Source organism: Misgurnus anguillicaudatus, chromosome 13 (genome assembly GCF_027580225.2).
Source record: "Misgurnus anguillicaudatus chromosome 13, ASM2758022v2, whole genome shotgun sequence".
NCBI classification, from domain to species: Eukaryota; Metazoa; Chordata; class Actinopteri; order Cypriniformes; family Cobitidae; genus Misgurnus; species Misgurnus anguillicaudatus.
In genome coordinates this window covers 30138976-30156340 of record NC_073349.2, presented here as the reverse complement: position 1 = coordinate 30156340, position 17365 = coordinate 30138976, and the positions used below count along the sequence as shown (strand labels likewise).

Here is a 17365-nt window from a genome sequence, read left to right as displayed (position 1 = left end):
ACGTTACATTAACAGCAAACCGTATTCTTTTACCACAGTAGTTCAGCCTTTTTATACATAGTAAAAAAACAGTAACAACAACACTATGCTTTTAATATATTTGATGTACAATTCAGAAATCTTTAGACATTCAGATCTTTCTTTTTTTGGTCAGTTTTATTCTATTGCCGTTTTATTCATTATTTATCTTATTATATAGACTTATGATAGTGAGCAGATCTTGTGGTTTGTTGTAAATAGTTATACACATACAATGTTTAGTAAATAAAGACTTTAAAAAATATCCAAAAGTTGTAATCCACAATTTTTTTTTGTCTTGCAGTTTCTTCACATACATCTCATACTCCTCCATTTACACACTCCACAACATTTAAACCAACGGCTCTTTTAAGAGCCATCACTTGTGAAAGCTCTCCTACTTACTCACTCTCTCTCTCACTCACTCACTCACTCACTCACTCACTCACTCACTCACTCACTCACTCACTCTCCTACTCTCTCTCTCTCTCTCACTCACTCACTCACTCACTCACTGACACACACACACACTCTCTCTCTCTCTCACTCTCCCCCTCTCTCTGTTTGTCCCTCTTTCAATTTGTTTTGCCTATTTCTCTTTGCATTCTTTCTTTTCTTCAATATGGCATCTTCAGGTTTCGACCAGTTATGTCAGGAAGCTGCAACTATTTCAGAGCATCTTCAAATGAAAGCTGACAATGCTGAACTTGAGGCAGCTACCAGGGAGGCTGAAGAAATTCTTAAAATGTTCAATCCTCCACTGGTAAAGTAAATTACATTTCAGTTTTCTTCTTCATTTGGTTAATTTTTTATTTACACTTAAGGTGCTTTAATAAATGTATATTTTTATCTGTTTATAGATTTCCAAGTCCTTACTTTCAATCACTTTTAGCATTTTATTTTAACATGTTTATTTCCAATTTGTTTCAGCTGAAAAAGAAGACCAAACGCCCCAGTGGTACTCTTCTCAAGCCAGTCTCTTTTGTGGAGAGGGACGAGTATGGGCATCTTGTGCCTAAACGGAGAAGGCCAGTATCTACAAAGGCAACAAAAACAAATTGTATGTCTTCCAATATTTGCACAATGTATTCTGGCACCTCATACAGTTTTCTCCTCTGATAATGTGTAGCACCATCATTTGCCTGTACTCTATACTTCTATTCATCTCTATTAAATCTCTATTTGTAGCTACAAAGATCAACAATTCAGACAGTACATTATCTTTGGAGTCTGGGCAAGGATACATTGATCATGGTGAGTAATAACTCCAACACTTTTTTAAAAAATCATGCAGAGTTATAATTAAATATTTGTTATGTCTCATTGTTCCTAGATGAAAGGCCATCACTGTCTGCTCACACTGTTTGGCCATCTGTTGAAGATATTGGTGTGTATTATTGTGTCATTACTGCTTCGTAAGGATCAATCTAACTAACTAGCATGTACTGTAGACTATAATTGCATTAGTTTCTTTCTTTTACAGAAACTCTTCATCAAGAGGTAGAGGATCTTCTAGCTGATAGTGAAGACATTGAGTACACAAATCTGACTTCCTCAAACACTTGGTCTATTCGCATGGCCCAGAGTAAAAAGAAGTGGGCAGCTTTGAGGCCAGAGATAGTAGAGTCGTTATTAACAGCGGAGTATACAGAGATCCAGCAGTGCCAGCACTGCAGACTGAAGCAATCTATTATTCGCTGTAAAGACTGCATTCCTAAACAGCGGTATTGTGCAGACTGTGATGTATTGGCCCATGAAAGGAAACTTCACAACCGAGAGACAGATGTGAACGGATTCTTTCAACCCCTATCCCCAACAACTGTGGTCAAGGTGGATATTGAAGGCCAAATCCAATTTGACGAAAAAAGTATGTAGTTACTTTTTTAAGAAATATAGACCTTTCTCACAACTTCCGTATTTATGACCGGAAATACGCAATCGTCGCGGAAATCTACTTCCTCCGCAGTCAAGGCAATGTAAAAAGCCGTATCTGTTCCATTAATTCCCTGTTGATGGTTAAGTTAGACAGAAGTGGATTCAGGCTATCCAGCGAGATTAAGGACCTAACTTCACCATAAGAAAGGGGAGCACTTATGTATGCAGCAGACACTTCACTAAAGACGACTATATTTTAGAGCTCACTGGTCGCCGCTTGCAACCAAATGCTGTCTCTACCCTTTTTTCTTGGAACGAGTTCACCCTGACACACAAACATACAATCACAGACATTACCAGACAAAAATCTTAACTAATAATGATAGCTTCCGGCTAACGTTATTGTTGCTATACACACAAGACGTTAACTTGGACAATCATAGGCAGTAATTTAAGGTAATTGGTACCATAATGCTTTATTCAAAGCAATAAGACTATAATGTTTTAGTAAGGTAGTCTATATCATCTACTATACATACATTATGTGTAAGTGGACACGCTAATAATGTGTCGTTTTAGTTAACAGTTCAGTAACAGTTAGACTTGCTCTCTACTTACCTAGAAATGTATGGCCAAATTCTTCATGGAAAAAGTTTTCCTCCATTAGTCGTGTCACATCAGTAAATGTAATATTTGGCAAATCCGTTAACGAAGTTGTATAGACTCTTTGATCCATTTCAAACTTGCCCGGGTTTATGTTTTTCTAGCGTGTTTACGCTTGACAGGAACTCCGCTTTCACGACGATTACGTATTTCCGGTTACTGTGAGAAAGGTCTATTAAACCTTAATGTGAATTTCCACGTAGTCATAATAATAATAATAATAATAATGAAACAATGTTATTTATGGTAGCTTTTTGTTTTCTTCTAGGTTGCCTTTTGCCTCTTGAGATACCTGACCAAATTTGCCAATGTGGTACTGATGCCATTGAGGTGTCAGAAGGTAAAAGGGCCATTCTAATAGGAATCGATGGTGAGTTCAGTTTAAAACAAACAAACAAAAACAAATATTTTAATATATATATTTCAAATACATTAATGAATGCATTATTTCTTCAATAGGTCGCTACAATGTCAGCTTGCCACACTTCACCTGTCCAAAATGTCTCCTGAGCAGAACAACCAGCATCCCGCAACTGATCAAGTCTGGTTACTGGCCTGCCACAGCGAGCTGTGAAACATTATATAAAATAGATTTATTTGTGTCCTATGACCACATGAAACTGGCTGCTCCTGGAATGTCTAGACAGTCCTTCACCAGTTTACTAGAACAGCGGACAGAGTTCTTTGGCCGAGTATTAATTGAATTAATTACCAAATTATTTTTCATCTTGTATTTTTTTGGTAAAGAGCCATTTCTCATATTGGTTTTATTTTATAGAATGGAAAGATATGCGCAGATTCTTTTCAAAGAAGTTTTTTCGAATGGAGATACTGCCAGTTCGAAATCGATCAGCTTTGTGGACTCAAAGTGTTTGACTGTCCGGCCTGTTCTCCATTTATGCTTGCTGTGGCAGTAGATGGTAACCGGAAAATGTATCGCTTCAAAAGAGGGTAGGGGAAGTATTTTATCTGTCTTTCAAAAAGCATTTAAAAATAATATTTTATTTCAGTTAGTTTTTCATTAGATTAAATTAAATGAAGCCCTTCTAATTATCTTGAAGGGATGAAGATCATGGCTTGTTTAAGGGTGTCTTTGTCTGTGAGGATGAAGATGTTTCCAAGTTTGTGGACTACATTAATGATAAGACAAAGCATGTAAGTTGTATTGCTGTTTTGTCTTAATGATTTTTGAAATGGTATCCTAAACAAAAATTAGAAATGAAAATTTTCACTTAACGACAAAAATTAAGAACAATGCATTGAATCTAGCATGGCTTAAAATTTCAGTAAATCAAAAAATTCACTTGTAGCAATTTGAAATGTGTAAAAAAAAATCTTTACACATCTTTATTTAGACATGTATACATATAGGTAATTAATAATTTGGTGTTGAATCATCACATTGTATTTATTTTACTTTGTTCTCTCAGTCAGTTGGAAAAGGTGTCTGTGGATCGAGTCAGTGGACTGCAGCACGGGAGTCTGTCCCGAAGAAAGTCAACAAGTTGGATGAGGAGGGCATGGAAGTGGCTGTCTGTCGACATGGTGTGCTTCTGAGAAGTCTGAACATGATGAGGGGAGAAATATTTGCATATCCCATGTTTTTACAAAAGGAGTTGACACCAAGGAATGTGCAGTTCATGTGCACAGATGTTATATGCAAGTACTGGCCATACTTGCAGAGAGTGGTTAGTGACTGTCCAGAGCTCTCTCCTCTCCTGGACATGAAGCCATTCCTGTCAGTGATGCATGCCAAGGCCCACTCTTGGAAATGTGAGGTAAACTGTTGTCCATAAAATAAAGATACCAATTTGTGACTTCTATATTTATTTTCAGTAATTGGTACTTATATTTTAAAACACACTGTTGAGATTATTTTAACCCTGTTAAATATTTGATCCATGAACAAGATTAAGTGGGGAGGTCGAAATCAAGATGGAGCAGGCACCACCCTGGGTGAAGAGGTGGAACAAGTTAACAGCTTCCTGTCAAGAACTGCTATATGTAGCAAATACATGACCAAAGGAGGTAAGTGTATGCTGCAAATATACAATACAAAGTTACAAAATATAAGTTAAATGTACTCACAAAATACATTACTGTCTGAATGGCATTACAATTTAACTTTTGCCTGATCCTGTATCCATGCACAGAGGTGTTAGCGCAATACCATTTTCATATTTGCATTCCAAATACATCGAAAATGAAAAAAGTAACATCAATATTTTTTGGGGGGGGTTAACAATATTGATTTGTTTTTCTGTGTATTGTTTAGCTAGAACAGACATGATAACTATCCAGGCCATGGCATGGAATCAACGTAAATTTGAGAACCTTGGAAAAGTGCTGTCCCGAAGATTAATGAAGGTATATTTCTAAATTGCCCTTTTCTTTTACAGGTGAAAGCTATTTATTTATTTATTTATTTTGTATTATGTCTATCGCAGTTTGTAGTGCGGTGTTAGTGCAGTGTGTAAGTGTGTGAAAAAAACATTAGGAAGTCAAAATGTAATAAGCTTTATGCCCAGCTGCACTACTTCCTGAACTTCAGCCAGATCCTTGTTTCCTGTCTCCCATTATTGGACAAACTGATTAATCCAGGTGTGTCTGATTATTGTTGTTGTGACTACTGAGGTCAGGCACACCTGGATTAATCAGTTTGTCCAATAATGGCAGACAGAAAAACAAGGAGCTGGCTGAAGTTCGGGAGGTGGTGCAGCTGGGCATAAAGCCTATTGCTACTTATAAAATTGTTTTATGCTGTTTTTCATGCCCATGCTCATTAATCATGTATGCATCTGTCAGTAGTTTTTATGTTTAATAAATGCACTTAATGGTGTTATGTTATTCATTAGACCAAAGCAAAAATTCAGGAGGAGTCCTTAAAGCTTGATGCAATAAAGAGAGAGTTGGCAGTAACAGATGATGAGCTTCAAGACTGGATCAATGAAATCAAGCAGTGGGCTGAATCTGATACAGGTAGTCATGTTATAGATTACCATAGCACTATACTGCTAAGATATTGTTTTTTATTTTTCACAGAGTGTTGTCATGTATGATTTTAGCTTCATCCTTATACCTTTGATGTAATCATAGATGTAAATTTTTATTTATATTGTTAAAAGCATATCTTATCAATAATTTAGCAACAATTGAGGAGAGCGCAGGCAGTCAACAGGGGCTTCAAAAGGTGATTGAGGCGCTATATGTGAGCATCAGGCAGAGGAAGCACAACCTTTACCGTCAAACAGGTAAGAGCACTTTAAACATTCAATCATTTTAAAGCTTTTAACAATTTCAACCTTAGGTTGCAGTGTTTTATAATAGTGAGACCCTGAATAGCTCTAAACTCAACATCTTTGGGCAACAAAATAAATGTGTTATGTATTTATTTAACTTTTATTTTAGAAAAAAAAAACATATTATGGCATGCTTTTGTCTTTTTAGATGGAAATAAGAGAAGACACAAACTCCGCAGAAAAATTGTGGAGGAAAAAGCCAAACTTAGTGCAGCTGTAGATGAATACAACAGTGCAGCACCTGAGAAACTGCAGTCAGTTGATGCAATTCTGGCATCTGAGAGTTATGCGTGGCCATGGATACTGGATGAGCGTGGTATGTTTTGTTGTTACACATTTAAATTCTGATATGTATCGACCTATCTGCTGCTTACAGTGAATATTGTTTATGCCTATTGTGCATCAGCAATTGTCTCAGCTGTACCTAGTTATCACTTGCTCTGCAGCAGTGTAAGCATATTTAATCCCCCAAGACCAAATGCAGTAACTTACCCATCATAACTTATATCCATAATATCTGTTAATATACTAAAAACGTATTTTAAAAGTTGTCATTAATTAAATGTAATACATTCAGTAAAACTCAATTGTAGCCATGCAATTGTCAAAATATATATGTTGATTAATTTATCATTTATATATTTTACAGACTTTGTACAAAGTAAATTGATAAACTATTCCTTGCATTATTTTTGAAAACATCTTCACAGATAATCTTATCACCAAAAAAAATGCCTTTGATCAACTTATGCTCCTAAACCGGCTTACGGAAGAGGAGTGCATTGTCCTGAAGGAGATCAAAAATCACTGGAAATGCCTCAAAAGAGACCTTTCTGTTCTAAATGAACATTCCAGCCATATTGCTGTTGAAATGAAAAAGAAGAGTAAGTCCTACATAATTTCCTGTTTTATCTTGTGTACACAATAATAACATCAATACAGTTTATCCACAATATTATGCTCTTTAAATGAATCTGTGGTATTTAGTCATAACTGCTGCTCTGTACTGGTGAATAAGTTAATGGATGCTGTAAATTCAGCGAAAATTTACAGCAGAACATAATACATAATAATTAATTTTGTGGGTTTTTTGTTACTTGCAGAACAGGACTGTGGATTTTCTGAAAGTGGAATTCTAGGACTTCATTCTCTACTTATGAAAAGACTTTCCTACCTTAAAAGTCACATCTCCTCTGTTCGTCAGCTGTACAGTAACGTACTAGACAATTGTGAGTTGAAAGAAGATGAGTACGTGGATGAGGAAGATATCCAGTATGGTTTGGATTATGAGGAGGAGGATGAAGACGAAGAGGATTTTTCCCCACAGGCAGTATAAAAAGTGTCCACTCTGTCTTCTAGTGAAGAAGATTGTTTTCACAATTTGGTCAGAATTTTAATATCAGTCGCGAAAATCGGTTTTTTAATGGATTTTACCTTTTCACCTTGACCTTTTATTGTACTGAGGATGGACTACACTACACAAACTCTTTTTAAAGGTGAACTATGTTTTTTTTTACCTCAACTGAACTTTTCTCGGGTTAAATGGTGGTCATCTCACGCCCCCCATCACCTGTGAGTGGAAAATCTACCTTTGCAACTTTGGGCCAGAGGGTCGCCGGCTGCAGCGTCAGGAAGTATTGCGTGATATCAGCTCTCGTGTTTTTGTTACTATTTAAGCTGAACTTATCTGGTCAGGCTGGAAAACCAGCTAACCCACCAGCTTGACCAGGTTTGCCAGGCTGGGAAGACCAGCCCACCACCACTAGCTGTTTTTTTTTTCAGCATTAACATTACTAATTACCATGTTTTGCATGTCTGAAGCCAATGATGAAATTTTGTTTAATATCAAAACGCAAAGTTAGCCTGTAAAAATGACGTTTCCACACTGTAAGACAAGAAGGCTGATTGCTTATATTGTTTATCTGTTCATTAAAGCTTTATTGAAACTATATCATACTCATACTGAGTGAACTATTCAAACCCAAAAGGTATTTATGGCTGTTTGGTATTTTTGCAAACCTTTGGATCTTGACTTGAATGTAAAATAAAGTTCTGTGGGTTTGAACAAAGCTGCATTCCCACACAGGAACCTTATGGTAAAATAATGTTAAGTTTAATCAGGCTGCTGCTCTACTAGTACACCTGTCGACTCTGAGTGTTACCTTAATGCTTACAATTACATACAAAAGATGATCATCACAAATCTTTTAGAAATAGACTTTGCTGTCTCTGTGTGTCAGCAGTGATTTAGGCTAACATAAACATTAATTGCTTTTTTATCAACATTGAACTTGGAAAATAAAACCCAAAGGCACAGGTCTGCCTGTTTGTCTTGCTTATCTGCCTGTTTATGTATCTGTCTATCTGTGTAACATTAATACATCTTTACCTAACTTTTTCTCTTGTTTTACAGAATCCATTTCCAACAGGTTTCCAAAAGTGCAAGAACTTCTTTGGTAAGTTTGTTTTATTACTTACATGCTATATGTCTATGTCAAACAATCCAAAATTAGGTTTTGGGCCAAGCTGTTTATAAAGAGGCTCCTTTTACAAATCTGTCTAGTACAAGTTTTTCTCTGTTAATGTTTTAAGTGTCTGAAGATGGCCCAGAGAGGTAAGCCTTACAATAGCTAATCTGGAAGCTTTAGGCAAGTGTGTCTTAAGAATGATGGTTACGATCTGCAAAATCCACAGTCTACTATAACTGACTAGCCTTTTCTTTCTTTGTTGTTATTCAACAAGAGAGAACAAACATTAATGAGGAGCAAAAGGACACACACAGAAATCTCAAAATTAAGTAATTATATATATAAATTGTATGCATCTTTGCGTGCTGTCCGGGGAGGGCTCAGAGTTGGAATTTGGCCTGGACCCAGAGTCCCCCCTCCTTTTTTGTTTCTTTGAAAAGATAGAGCCAAGAGTGAGGTGATGGGGTGGTGGAGGGATGTTGTTAAACTTGTCACAGGATAGAGATGAGAGATGGCTTTATTTAAAGGCTTCCTCTTGCACTGATTAGTTGATTACCTGAATGTGTGCCTCCCAAATTTTGTTAAATAAAACCTCATTTGGAAAGCAGACTGCTCCTAATATTCTTTTAAATCTCTCTCACTGTTATTTAAAGTCATACGCCAAACAAACTGCAAAGTGCACATGATTTGAAGCACACCTAATAAGCTATAAACTCATTATTGCGATTAACTCCATTGTGCATATCTTTCCTTTTTTTTTTTTTTTTTTTTAAACAATCGCATCTTAATCAGGTATGGATCATAAAGCTGGGGAGTTGGGACAATTGTGACAATGCCCTGAATTTACTTTAAAAAAGAGATACTGACTCTAAAGATTTTGTGCATCTATTTTTTCCTCAGGCACAATGAACGATATTAAGGAAGTGGTCCACATTAGGGGAAGAGGACAAAGACAAATACTGTCAAGAAGCAAAAGCACTGAGGGCACATGGCCAGGCACAGGATCTTAGCACCTGAAGAAGCTAAAGTTAGAGGTTTGAAAAGAAGTGTCATTTGCTATGCATTAGTGGTATTATTATAGTATTAGATACAAGGATGACCGACAGCAAATGCGATGTTAGCAAAACATTGTGACAGACAACTAGATTATTTATCTATTGTTTTTTCAACATTTCAAATGAATTCATCCCTATAGAGTATTCCATCTGATTTTTGTATACAAGGCTATCAGCTTCAAATATTCTCACATTGAAGAGATTGTCAAAGGCACATACAACTTTCTCAAACTAAAGTCCTACTTGTCGGGCTAGTCTATTTAGATCAAGGTTGTCAATAGAAACATTAGTAGTCACATATGGCCATGAGTCAAATATTAGTTGGATATTGTTCTATATGTTAACAAAGCTAATGTATAGATGGTTTCAGAGTAAACAACATAAACAAATTGCTTTTGTGGCCCAAACTTCCGCAAAGAATCAATAACAACAGAGTCCCTCTAGAGCAGAGGTCTTCAACATTGTTCCTGGGGTTTCACTGTCCTGCAGAGTTCAGCTCCAACCCTAGTCAGAAAGACCTGAACAAGCAAATCAAGAGCTTTAGAATCACAATTATAGGCAGGTGTGTTGGAGCTGGGTTAGAACTAAACTTTGCAGGATAGTGGGTCTTGAATGAGCATTGTATAAAACCTCTGCTTTAGAGCAGATTATTTCTGATAGCAAGCAAAAATTAATAGCAAGTAAATTACCTTTGCACAAATCATAGCTGAGCATATCAACTACTACACTGAGCTAATGTTACTGTGAAAAATTAATGTATATGTATACAATTATTTTGTGATTGTCTTTTTTGGTAAAGGTGTCCAAGCTTGAGGCTTTGGGTGTCGAAACAGCCATTTTATCATTTGACCGACAAAAGCTTAGAGTTGTATGAACTGAGCAGCAAAGGAGCTGCAGATTTCCTGGACTTAACAGACACAGTGAACTTTGCACTGCATTTCAAAGGTAATATTGGTTATATAAAATATTCTTATATCCACAGAAATGGACTCTGTAGTAGTGCCAATATATAGTTTTATAAAATTGATTGTTGTCTGTTGTTACATCTGTAGCCAGCTTCTCAGCCGCAACACCGAGAACCAGAGTTGAGGTCAATGTACTGCTGTGAAAGTGCAAGATCTGTTTAACCAAAAATATAGTAAGCATATGTTCAAACACTTTTTAAGTCTTGATAACCTAATATACCTTCATGTTTTCATGGCATTATTACCACATCAGTAACTTATTTGTGGCCATCAACCATAAGATTATGACACATTACCGACTGTTTACAGCCTGTACACTGGCTCTTAACAGGATGGGAGAGTCACAATTGTCCGACTGTGTTACAATGTGTAACATGTACATGCATGTGTTTGCCCGTGTCTTTCAGAGGATGCTGGAGGTACTGGAAGGCTCCCCTACCAATCCCTGGTGAATCAGGGAAAGACAATTAAAGTTACTGGACTGCCCAACAGCCTTACTTCCAAGAAGCCATCCGTTTATGGAAGGAACCAGTTGGAGGCCATTTTGCAAGCTGCTGAGGAGATTTCATTTGAAATCAGTAAGTGAGATTAACAGTGGTTTTGTTTCTCCACCTGTGTTTCAGCAGATCATTTGGCTCTATGCAAAGTGGGAAAAATAAGTTAACTAAACAATAATACAGGCCTACATGTCAGTCTTTGTATAGTGCAACACTCTAAAAATGGCTGGGTTAATTTTTGACCCATAATGATTGAATATCGGATAGAACTAATGCTGGATTGTTGTTATGCAACCATGGGGTAATAATAAACCCAGCAGTTGGGTTACAACAACCCAGCATTGGGTCAATGTTAACCCAGTGGTGTGTTCTGTCCAATATTTACTTAAAATGCGTTAAAAAAAACAACCATTTTAGAATGTGGGCCACTATATTTCTCCATGTCCCCTCACCTCAACCAGTCGAGGCAAATGGCTGCCCATTATAAACCATGGTTCTGCTCGAAGTCCCTGCATATTAAAAGGAAGTTGCCACTGCACTCTCAGAAAGAAAAGGTATAAAAGTTCTACCTTTTTGTCACTGGTACACTACCTTTTAAAAAGGTCCTAAAATGTACCGTTTAGGTACATATATGTACCTATGAGGTACCAGCATGTAGCTTGGCGGTACCAATGTATACCTTTTAGGTACAAAAGTGTACTTTTTTAGAAGGTACTGTCCCAATGTCAACTTTTGTATCTTCGTGTACCTTTTTTTTCTGCGAGTTTGTAGCCTAATAATATAAAGAGTACAATATGTTCTGGACCTACTCTGTTTGAAAAGTGCTGTGTGAGGTAACTTTGTTATGAATTGGCACTTTAAAAATTAAATGTAATTCAATTGAAACAGATTCAGGTTATAGATTCTGTATGTGTCTATGACAGTTTGTAAGGGATGTAACACTATTTCTCAGTTGCAGTTTCCTCATTAAAGTGGACACATTTTCTAAAAAGGCACCTCTCCAGAATATCCTATAGCTGTTTAGTTGAATTTGACGAGTGATTGTGATGGCCCTTGGCAACAGTTGAATTTTATCTATAAAATAATATTTCTTCATTAATACTGCTGTGTGATGCAGAAAGTTATTTGTTATGCTTCTAAGTGTTTCTTTTTTTTCCCTATACATTAATTAGATGCAGCACAATGCAACTCCACTGACAAAGCAGAAGGAATGTTAGAGGCGATGGATGCAGAAGGTACGCTGAGTTGTTTTTATTTTATCTTTAAATAAATATATAACATTAAACTTAAGAAGCATAGTTTACTAGATATGTAATTGTGGTCATTACACTGTACATTTCACCACTGTACACATTATTAAAACAATAATCAAATCAAAAGATGAAATCTGTGTGTGATAGTTTAATATCTTCAAATCAACAGACACAGCAGATGTTGCCCAGAAAGTTTAGAGGCCATGTGTGAAAATGGTATTTCTTTTCATTGTAATACATTTTGAATGGTATTGCTTAAGTTCAAGCTTAATTAAAACTACTCTTCTGAAAAGTCTGCCATTGACATTGGACACAAAGAGAAAAGCTCACTTGTATGAAAATTACAATTTATATATACAATATTTATTCAGGTGACATTTAACATCTTTTATAGACCATTTTGCAAGATGTAAACAACACTGGTCCAGAAGCACTTTCTGTATCAGTTTCTTAACACATCATAAACGTTGGGATAAAATACAACCAACAGGACATATAAAACTTAATCAAAAAGTTAGAGAAACATGTTTAAGATGTTTTCTTTATATGTGAAATAAAGAAGAGAGTTACAATCTGAAACAGGAAGTGTTTCTAGACCAGTGTTGTTTAGATCTTGCTAAATGGTCTATATGGTTGGTATTCTGATAATTTTACACTTTGAATTGGATGTTGATATTTAGATGCAAACAATGAATGGTACTGTATCTATATTTAACCTACAATTTACTAATTAACTATTGACAGTATAAATGTTGACACATTGCATTATGAATTAGATTCAAACGTTGTATTAAGAAAGTTGTTATTATGTTTTATGTTCTACAGAGCTGGAAGAACAGTCCTCAGAAACAGCCACTACTGTAGCTATCGTGATGACTGCAGATTAAGGTATCTTTTCAAATTGTGCTGATTTTTATGTCCCATTGAGAATAATAAGCTCTTCCTCATAGTAGACCAGTCTAAGTAGACCTGGTTTGTAGGCAGCAACATGGATAAAAACAGGTAGTTTCAACAGATTACAATACTTTAACAAGAACAGATATTGGAACAGAACCATAGACCAAAACATTTTAAAAGGGAATCAATCCACTACACAGTGACACACTGTGACAAATCAGCCTCCAATTCTTTCATTTAGGATCTAACAGCATTAAACTAGATTCACTTTGTAAGTCTTTCAAGGGGCAGTTTCCAGGCAGAACGTGCAGAAAACATAAACAGACTTTTTCCAAGCTCTGTACATACATTTGGGACCTAATGTATAAAAACACCTTAAAGGGGAAAGGGTGTTGTCCAGGACATTGTCTTAAATTATAAACAGAGATAGAAGGTGAGCACACCAACAATTGCTTTCAAAATGATCATATTCCCATGTACAAGCCTATGAATGGCTAGAACAGGCCAACCTACGACTGTATGAGTTATGGCATTACAGTTAGTAATGCTAAAGCTGAAGAATAAAGAGGTGGTGAGATTTTTGAATATTGAGTTACACTTCTGAATCATGTTTGATTTACGTATATTTCTGAAATGGAAAACCCAGAGTTTTCCTTGTTTCCGCTTTCTGAAATGTGCCCCAGGAATTCTTTTTTGTTGACCTGCTTGTATCTTATGATTGAGCGTCAGCAATACCCACATTTTAATTTGGCAATAGTTACAAATGAATAAACTGCCTTTGAAATGTTACTTAAAATATGCTCATGAGTATTAATTTCAACTAACTGGCTTGACTTAAATATATTTGTTTTGATAGATGGAGGCAATTTGTGCTGTGTCTGCCGCGTCCTTTTCGATGACAGAAAGAAGAATGCTTCAAAGAAGTGGTGTTCATGATCATGGTCACACACTGCATGTGGTTTTAAAAAAACATGTGCCTTAAATGAAAGTGTCAAGACACCATGCAAACAGCCTGTAGCGCTGCATCAGTGATAGGAAACATGCTAGTTACTCAAGATGTTTTATGTTTTAACTTTGAGTTGTTTTTACTTTGTTCATGACCCCATCACTACAAACACACACACACTTTTTTTATGTATTAGGTGCCATTTAATCTTTTTCATGCAAATGTATTGTAATGATTACACCTAAATGAATAAAACAGATTTTTAATTCACTCTAATTTTTATTTATTGTTGTCATTTGTTGGCACCATAAGTGTGGTCCCTTTACCTGGGACATGTGGGGACCAATTAATATCTATTGTACTGAATTTAGGCCACAGTTTGTAAATGATAAGTAGCCTATTGTTTCATCTTTTATCAATGCTTCGGTATGGTTGGGTGTTGGCAAGGACCTCACCATACTTTTCAATACAGTGAGTCAAAGTTTGATTTCATGTTATGATTAAATACTTTATATAACTTACACTTCTTTTCGCAGTCTTGCTGTCACTGAGAGGTATTTGGCAAATTGGATATCGAAAAGTTTGTTTATGTTAGAGCAGTAGTGATACTTGTGGATACTTTGATATACAACTGAACAGTACAATTTAAACAACTTTAAATATAATGGTTGCTATGAACGACGATGATGAGGATGATGATGTTATGTGTATCTGCTTTATCAAAGTGATTTTCCTCCATCATACAGATAAAGTTGAAGCAAATCTCTATTAAGAACCATCATGACAAAAAATATATTTATATATGAATTGAAAGTAATACAAAAAATTTGAGATCAGAAACCTATCATGAGTTAAAAAACTTGCTATGCTCAGTTGTAAGGAATTTTTTGGAATGATTAAGTAATTTCACATTATGTGTCATTTTGTGTTAAAATTAAAGTGACAACACAAGTAACAAAAATTTGGTGTTCCAATAATAAAACTGATTGTGTTGTTTTAACACATCTATTTTTAAAGTGTATTTATTACTCTACAGTATGCTGTAGCATTCATTAACAAAGTTTTAAATAATAAACAATAAACAGTACAGGCCAAAAGTTTGGACACACTCACTCGTTTTTATTTATATATTTTCCACATAACAGAATAATAATAAACTCGTCCAAACTATGGCATAACACAAATGCAACTTTGGGAATTATGTTGGTGACTAAAAGCATCCAAAATAAATCAAAACTGTTATATTTTAGCATCTGAAGTGCAGTCACCCTTAACCCAGAATTGCAAAACCATACTCATGTCATTTTATCAAGAAGCTTCTTGAAGTTAGGGTTAGGGTTAGAACTGTTTCGCACAGGTATAGTTTTTTCAAAAAACGTTACCTTTAACCATACACCTTCAGATTAAAAGATTTTTATAAACATAGTTAATATTTTAGTCAAGTGTGTCCAAACTTTTGGCCTGTACTGTATACTACACTTTACTATATTATGGGTATATTTAAAATATATTAATTTAGTCCTATTTTATGTGGGCAGAATTTTTATGACTGGACACACCTGATCCACATACATTCACGGTATAGTTTACATACTGCTCAGGCCTGTCTTTCTGCTTAGAAGAAGGTACATGAAACAATACATTGTCTTCCTATACTGTATTTGGCACACATAGCTGAAGCATTCAGTTTCTCAAAGTGACAGGTTTGGAAGGAGGCAAATGGTACTCTAATGGATAAACTAAATAGGCCTGTTTGCCATTTTTAGTTGAGCTCAAAAGAAAACATTTAAACAAAAATAAATAGGCTACAAAAGATGCAAGAGAGCATACATTATGTACAGTATGTAGCAAACACTGTCTACCACAAGTAGCCTACAATCGGAGATGACTACCCATCAGACTATGGTCTTATTTATTAATGGTATGTTTTTAATTATCATAGCAGCATTAACATAAATAGATAGCCTATGCATATAAGCCCAAACAGAAATGCCCAGTTTGTGTGTGCGTGGCCAACACCAGGTATTCATCAAGGTGTGGGGTCTGTTTACACAGCCAGAAACAAACAAAGAAACAAACAGCTTTATTTTATCTAACCCTAACCTTATTGAGCCTTCAAAGTGATCTCTGAAACTACACCTGAGATGGCTTGTGTACGTTGAAATGAGAACATGAAAAGTTTGTTGTAGAGCTAAGCCAAATACATCGTTAGAAAGGTCTTGACCTGCAGAATAACATATGTCAGTATAAAGAATCTACATGGCTCCTGCTTTGAAATACGGACCTTTGAAACATCATCTTGGTGCATTTTTGAAGGCTTATAATTAGGCAACAAAAGGGGCTATAGACATGGGACAAACTCTTAATGAGAGCTCTTGACCTAAGTTATATTGTCAATATAGTCAACAACTTGGGACACTGTCAAATATGGTTAAAATTAATTTAAACCTATTTAACAATTAAATATTTAAAATCTGATTGCATAAGTGTGTTAACAATCCCCATAAACACCTTACTGTACTCTCAACTCACTATTTACAACCTCCAATTATAAGAAAAACACAAATGTTTTAAAAAACTACAATTCCCTACAGGTGCGCAATGCAGCTTGATACGAATCAGCTCTAAAATTGTAGTTTTTCTGGTTTGCAAAGTAGGGCTGTAAAACATATATCTTCTGAATATATCTACACCTAGTTCAGACAAACTATTAATTATGCTGCATCTAGATGATCTACGTTAAGAAAATGTAAAAAAAGTTTCTTTTAAAAGATATTTAGCCGAAACAGTGTTTTTTGCTAGATGGGATACAGCTACGCGATTTAGGGTTAGGTTTGGGGTAGAATTCGGATGGAAACAGCGGATCTGTCTAGATGTGATACAACTTGTCTTAAATCACGTGAAATGTTTGGTTTAGGGTTAGGTTTTGGGGATAGGATTAGGATAATAACAGCGCTCATCCGCGAGATTTTGCTGTTGCTCTATCCCTTCTAGCCACAACGCCGAAACAGCAGAACACGCAAACCCCGCCTTCAACACAATGCACTTCCGTAACCTTCTGCTACCAAAAAACTAATTTCTCAAAATCGAATGAGAAATTGTTCAAAATGATTATATTGTTGAATTATCAAGTTTTTGTTTTCTGTAGGAAATGTTATTGAATGTCATGCAAGCTACGTGGTTTCAGTGATAGCAGCCTCATAGCAACCACCATAGCAACGAACTATATAATACTAAATGTAATATGATGGGAGGAAAACAGTATTAATCCACATCAACTTAGTTCGGGAGAATTTCAAGTCAATCATGGTTATGTAAGAACCTACTGTATGTGGCAGTCTGTCTTGTGGATTATGACTGTAAAATCATTGTATAAGTCGTTTATTAAGTTAATCACTATTCATTGACCTTTAAAGTGTGCTGTGACAA

General features: G+C 35.7%; 1 protein-coding gene and 1 pseudogene across 1 annotated transcript; both read left to right on the top strand.

The window, feature by feature from the left end:
- Nucleotides 1–517: 517 nt before the first annotated feature.
- On the top strand, nucleotides 518–7804 carry LOC141369338 (uncharacterized). The gene is made up of 17 exons (XM_073875560.1): nucleotides 518–781; nucleotides 949–1078; nucleotides 1207–1272; nucleotides 1352–1405; nucleotides 1502–1885; nucleotides 2825–2926; nucleotides 3016–3248; nucleotides 3335–3507; nucleotides 3618–3711; nucleotides 3987–4334; nucleotides 4467–4584; nucleotides 4832–4923; nucleotides 5412–5535; nucleotides 5703–5807; nucleotides 6004–6171; nucleotides 6566–6739; nucleotides 6959–7804. The coding sequence occupies exons 1-17, from the start codon at nucleotides 641–643 to the stop codon at nucleotides 7189–7191; spliced, it is 2739 nt and encodes a 912-aa protein (XP_073731661.1). The 5' UTR covers nucleotides 518–640; the 3' UTR covers nucleotides 7192–7804.
- A 652-nt stretch (nucleotides 7805–8456) lies between these two features.
- LOC129451200 (uncharacterized) lies at nucleotides 8457–14615 on the top strand (annotated as a pseudogene).
- The last annotated feature ends 2750 nt before the right edge of the window (nucleotides 14616–17365 follow it).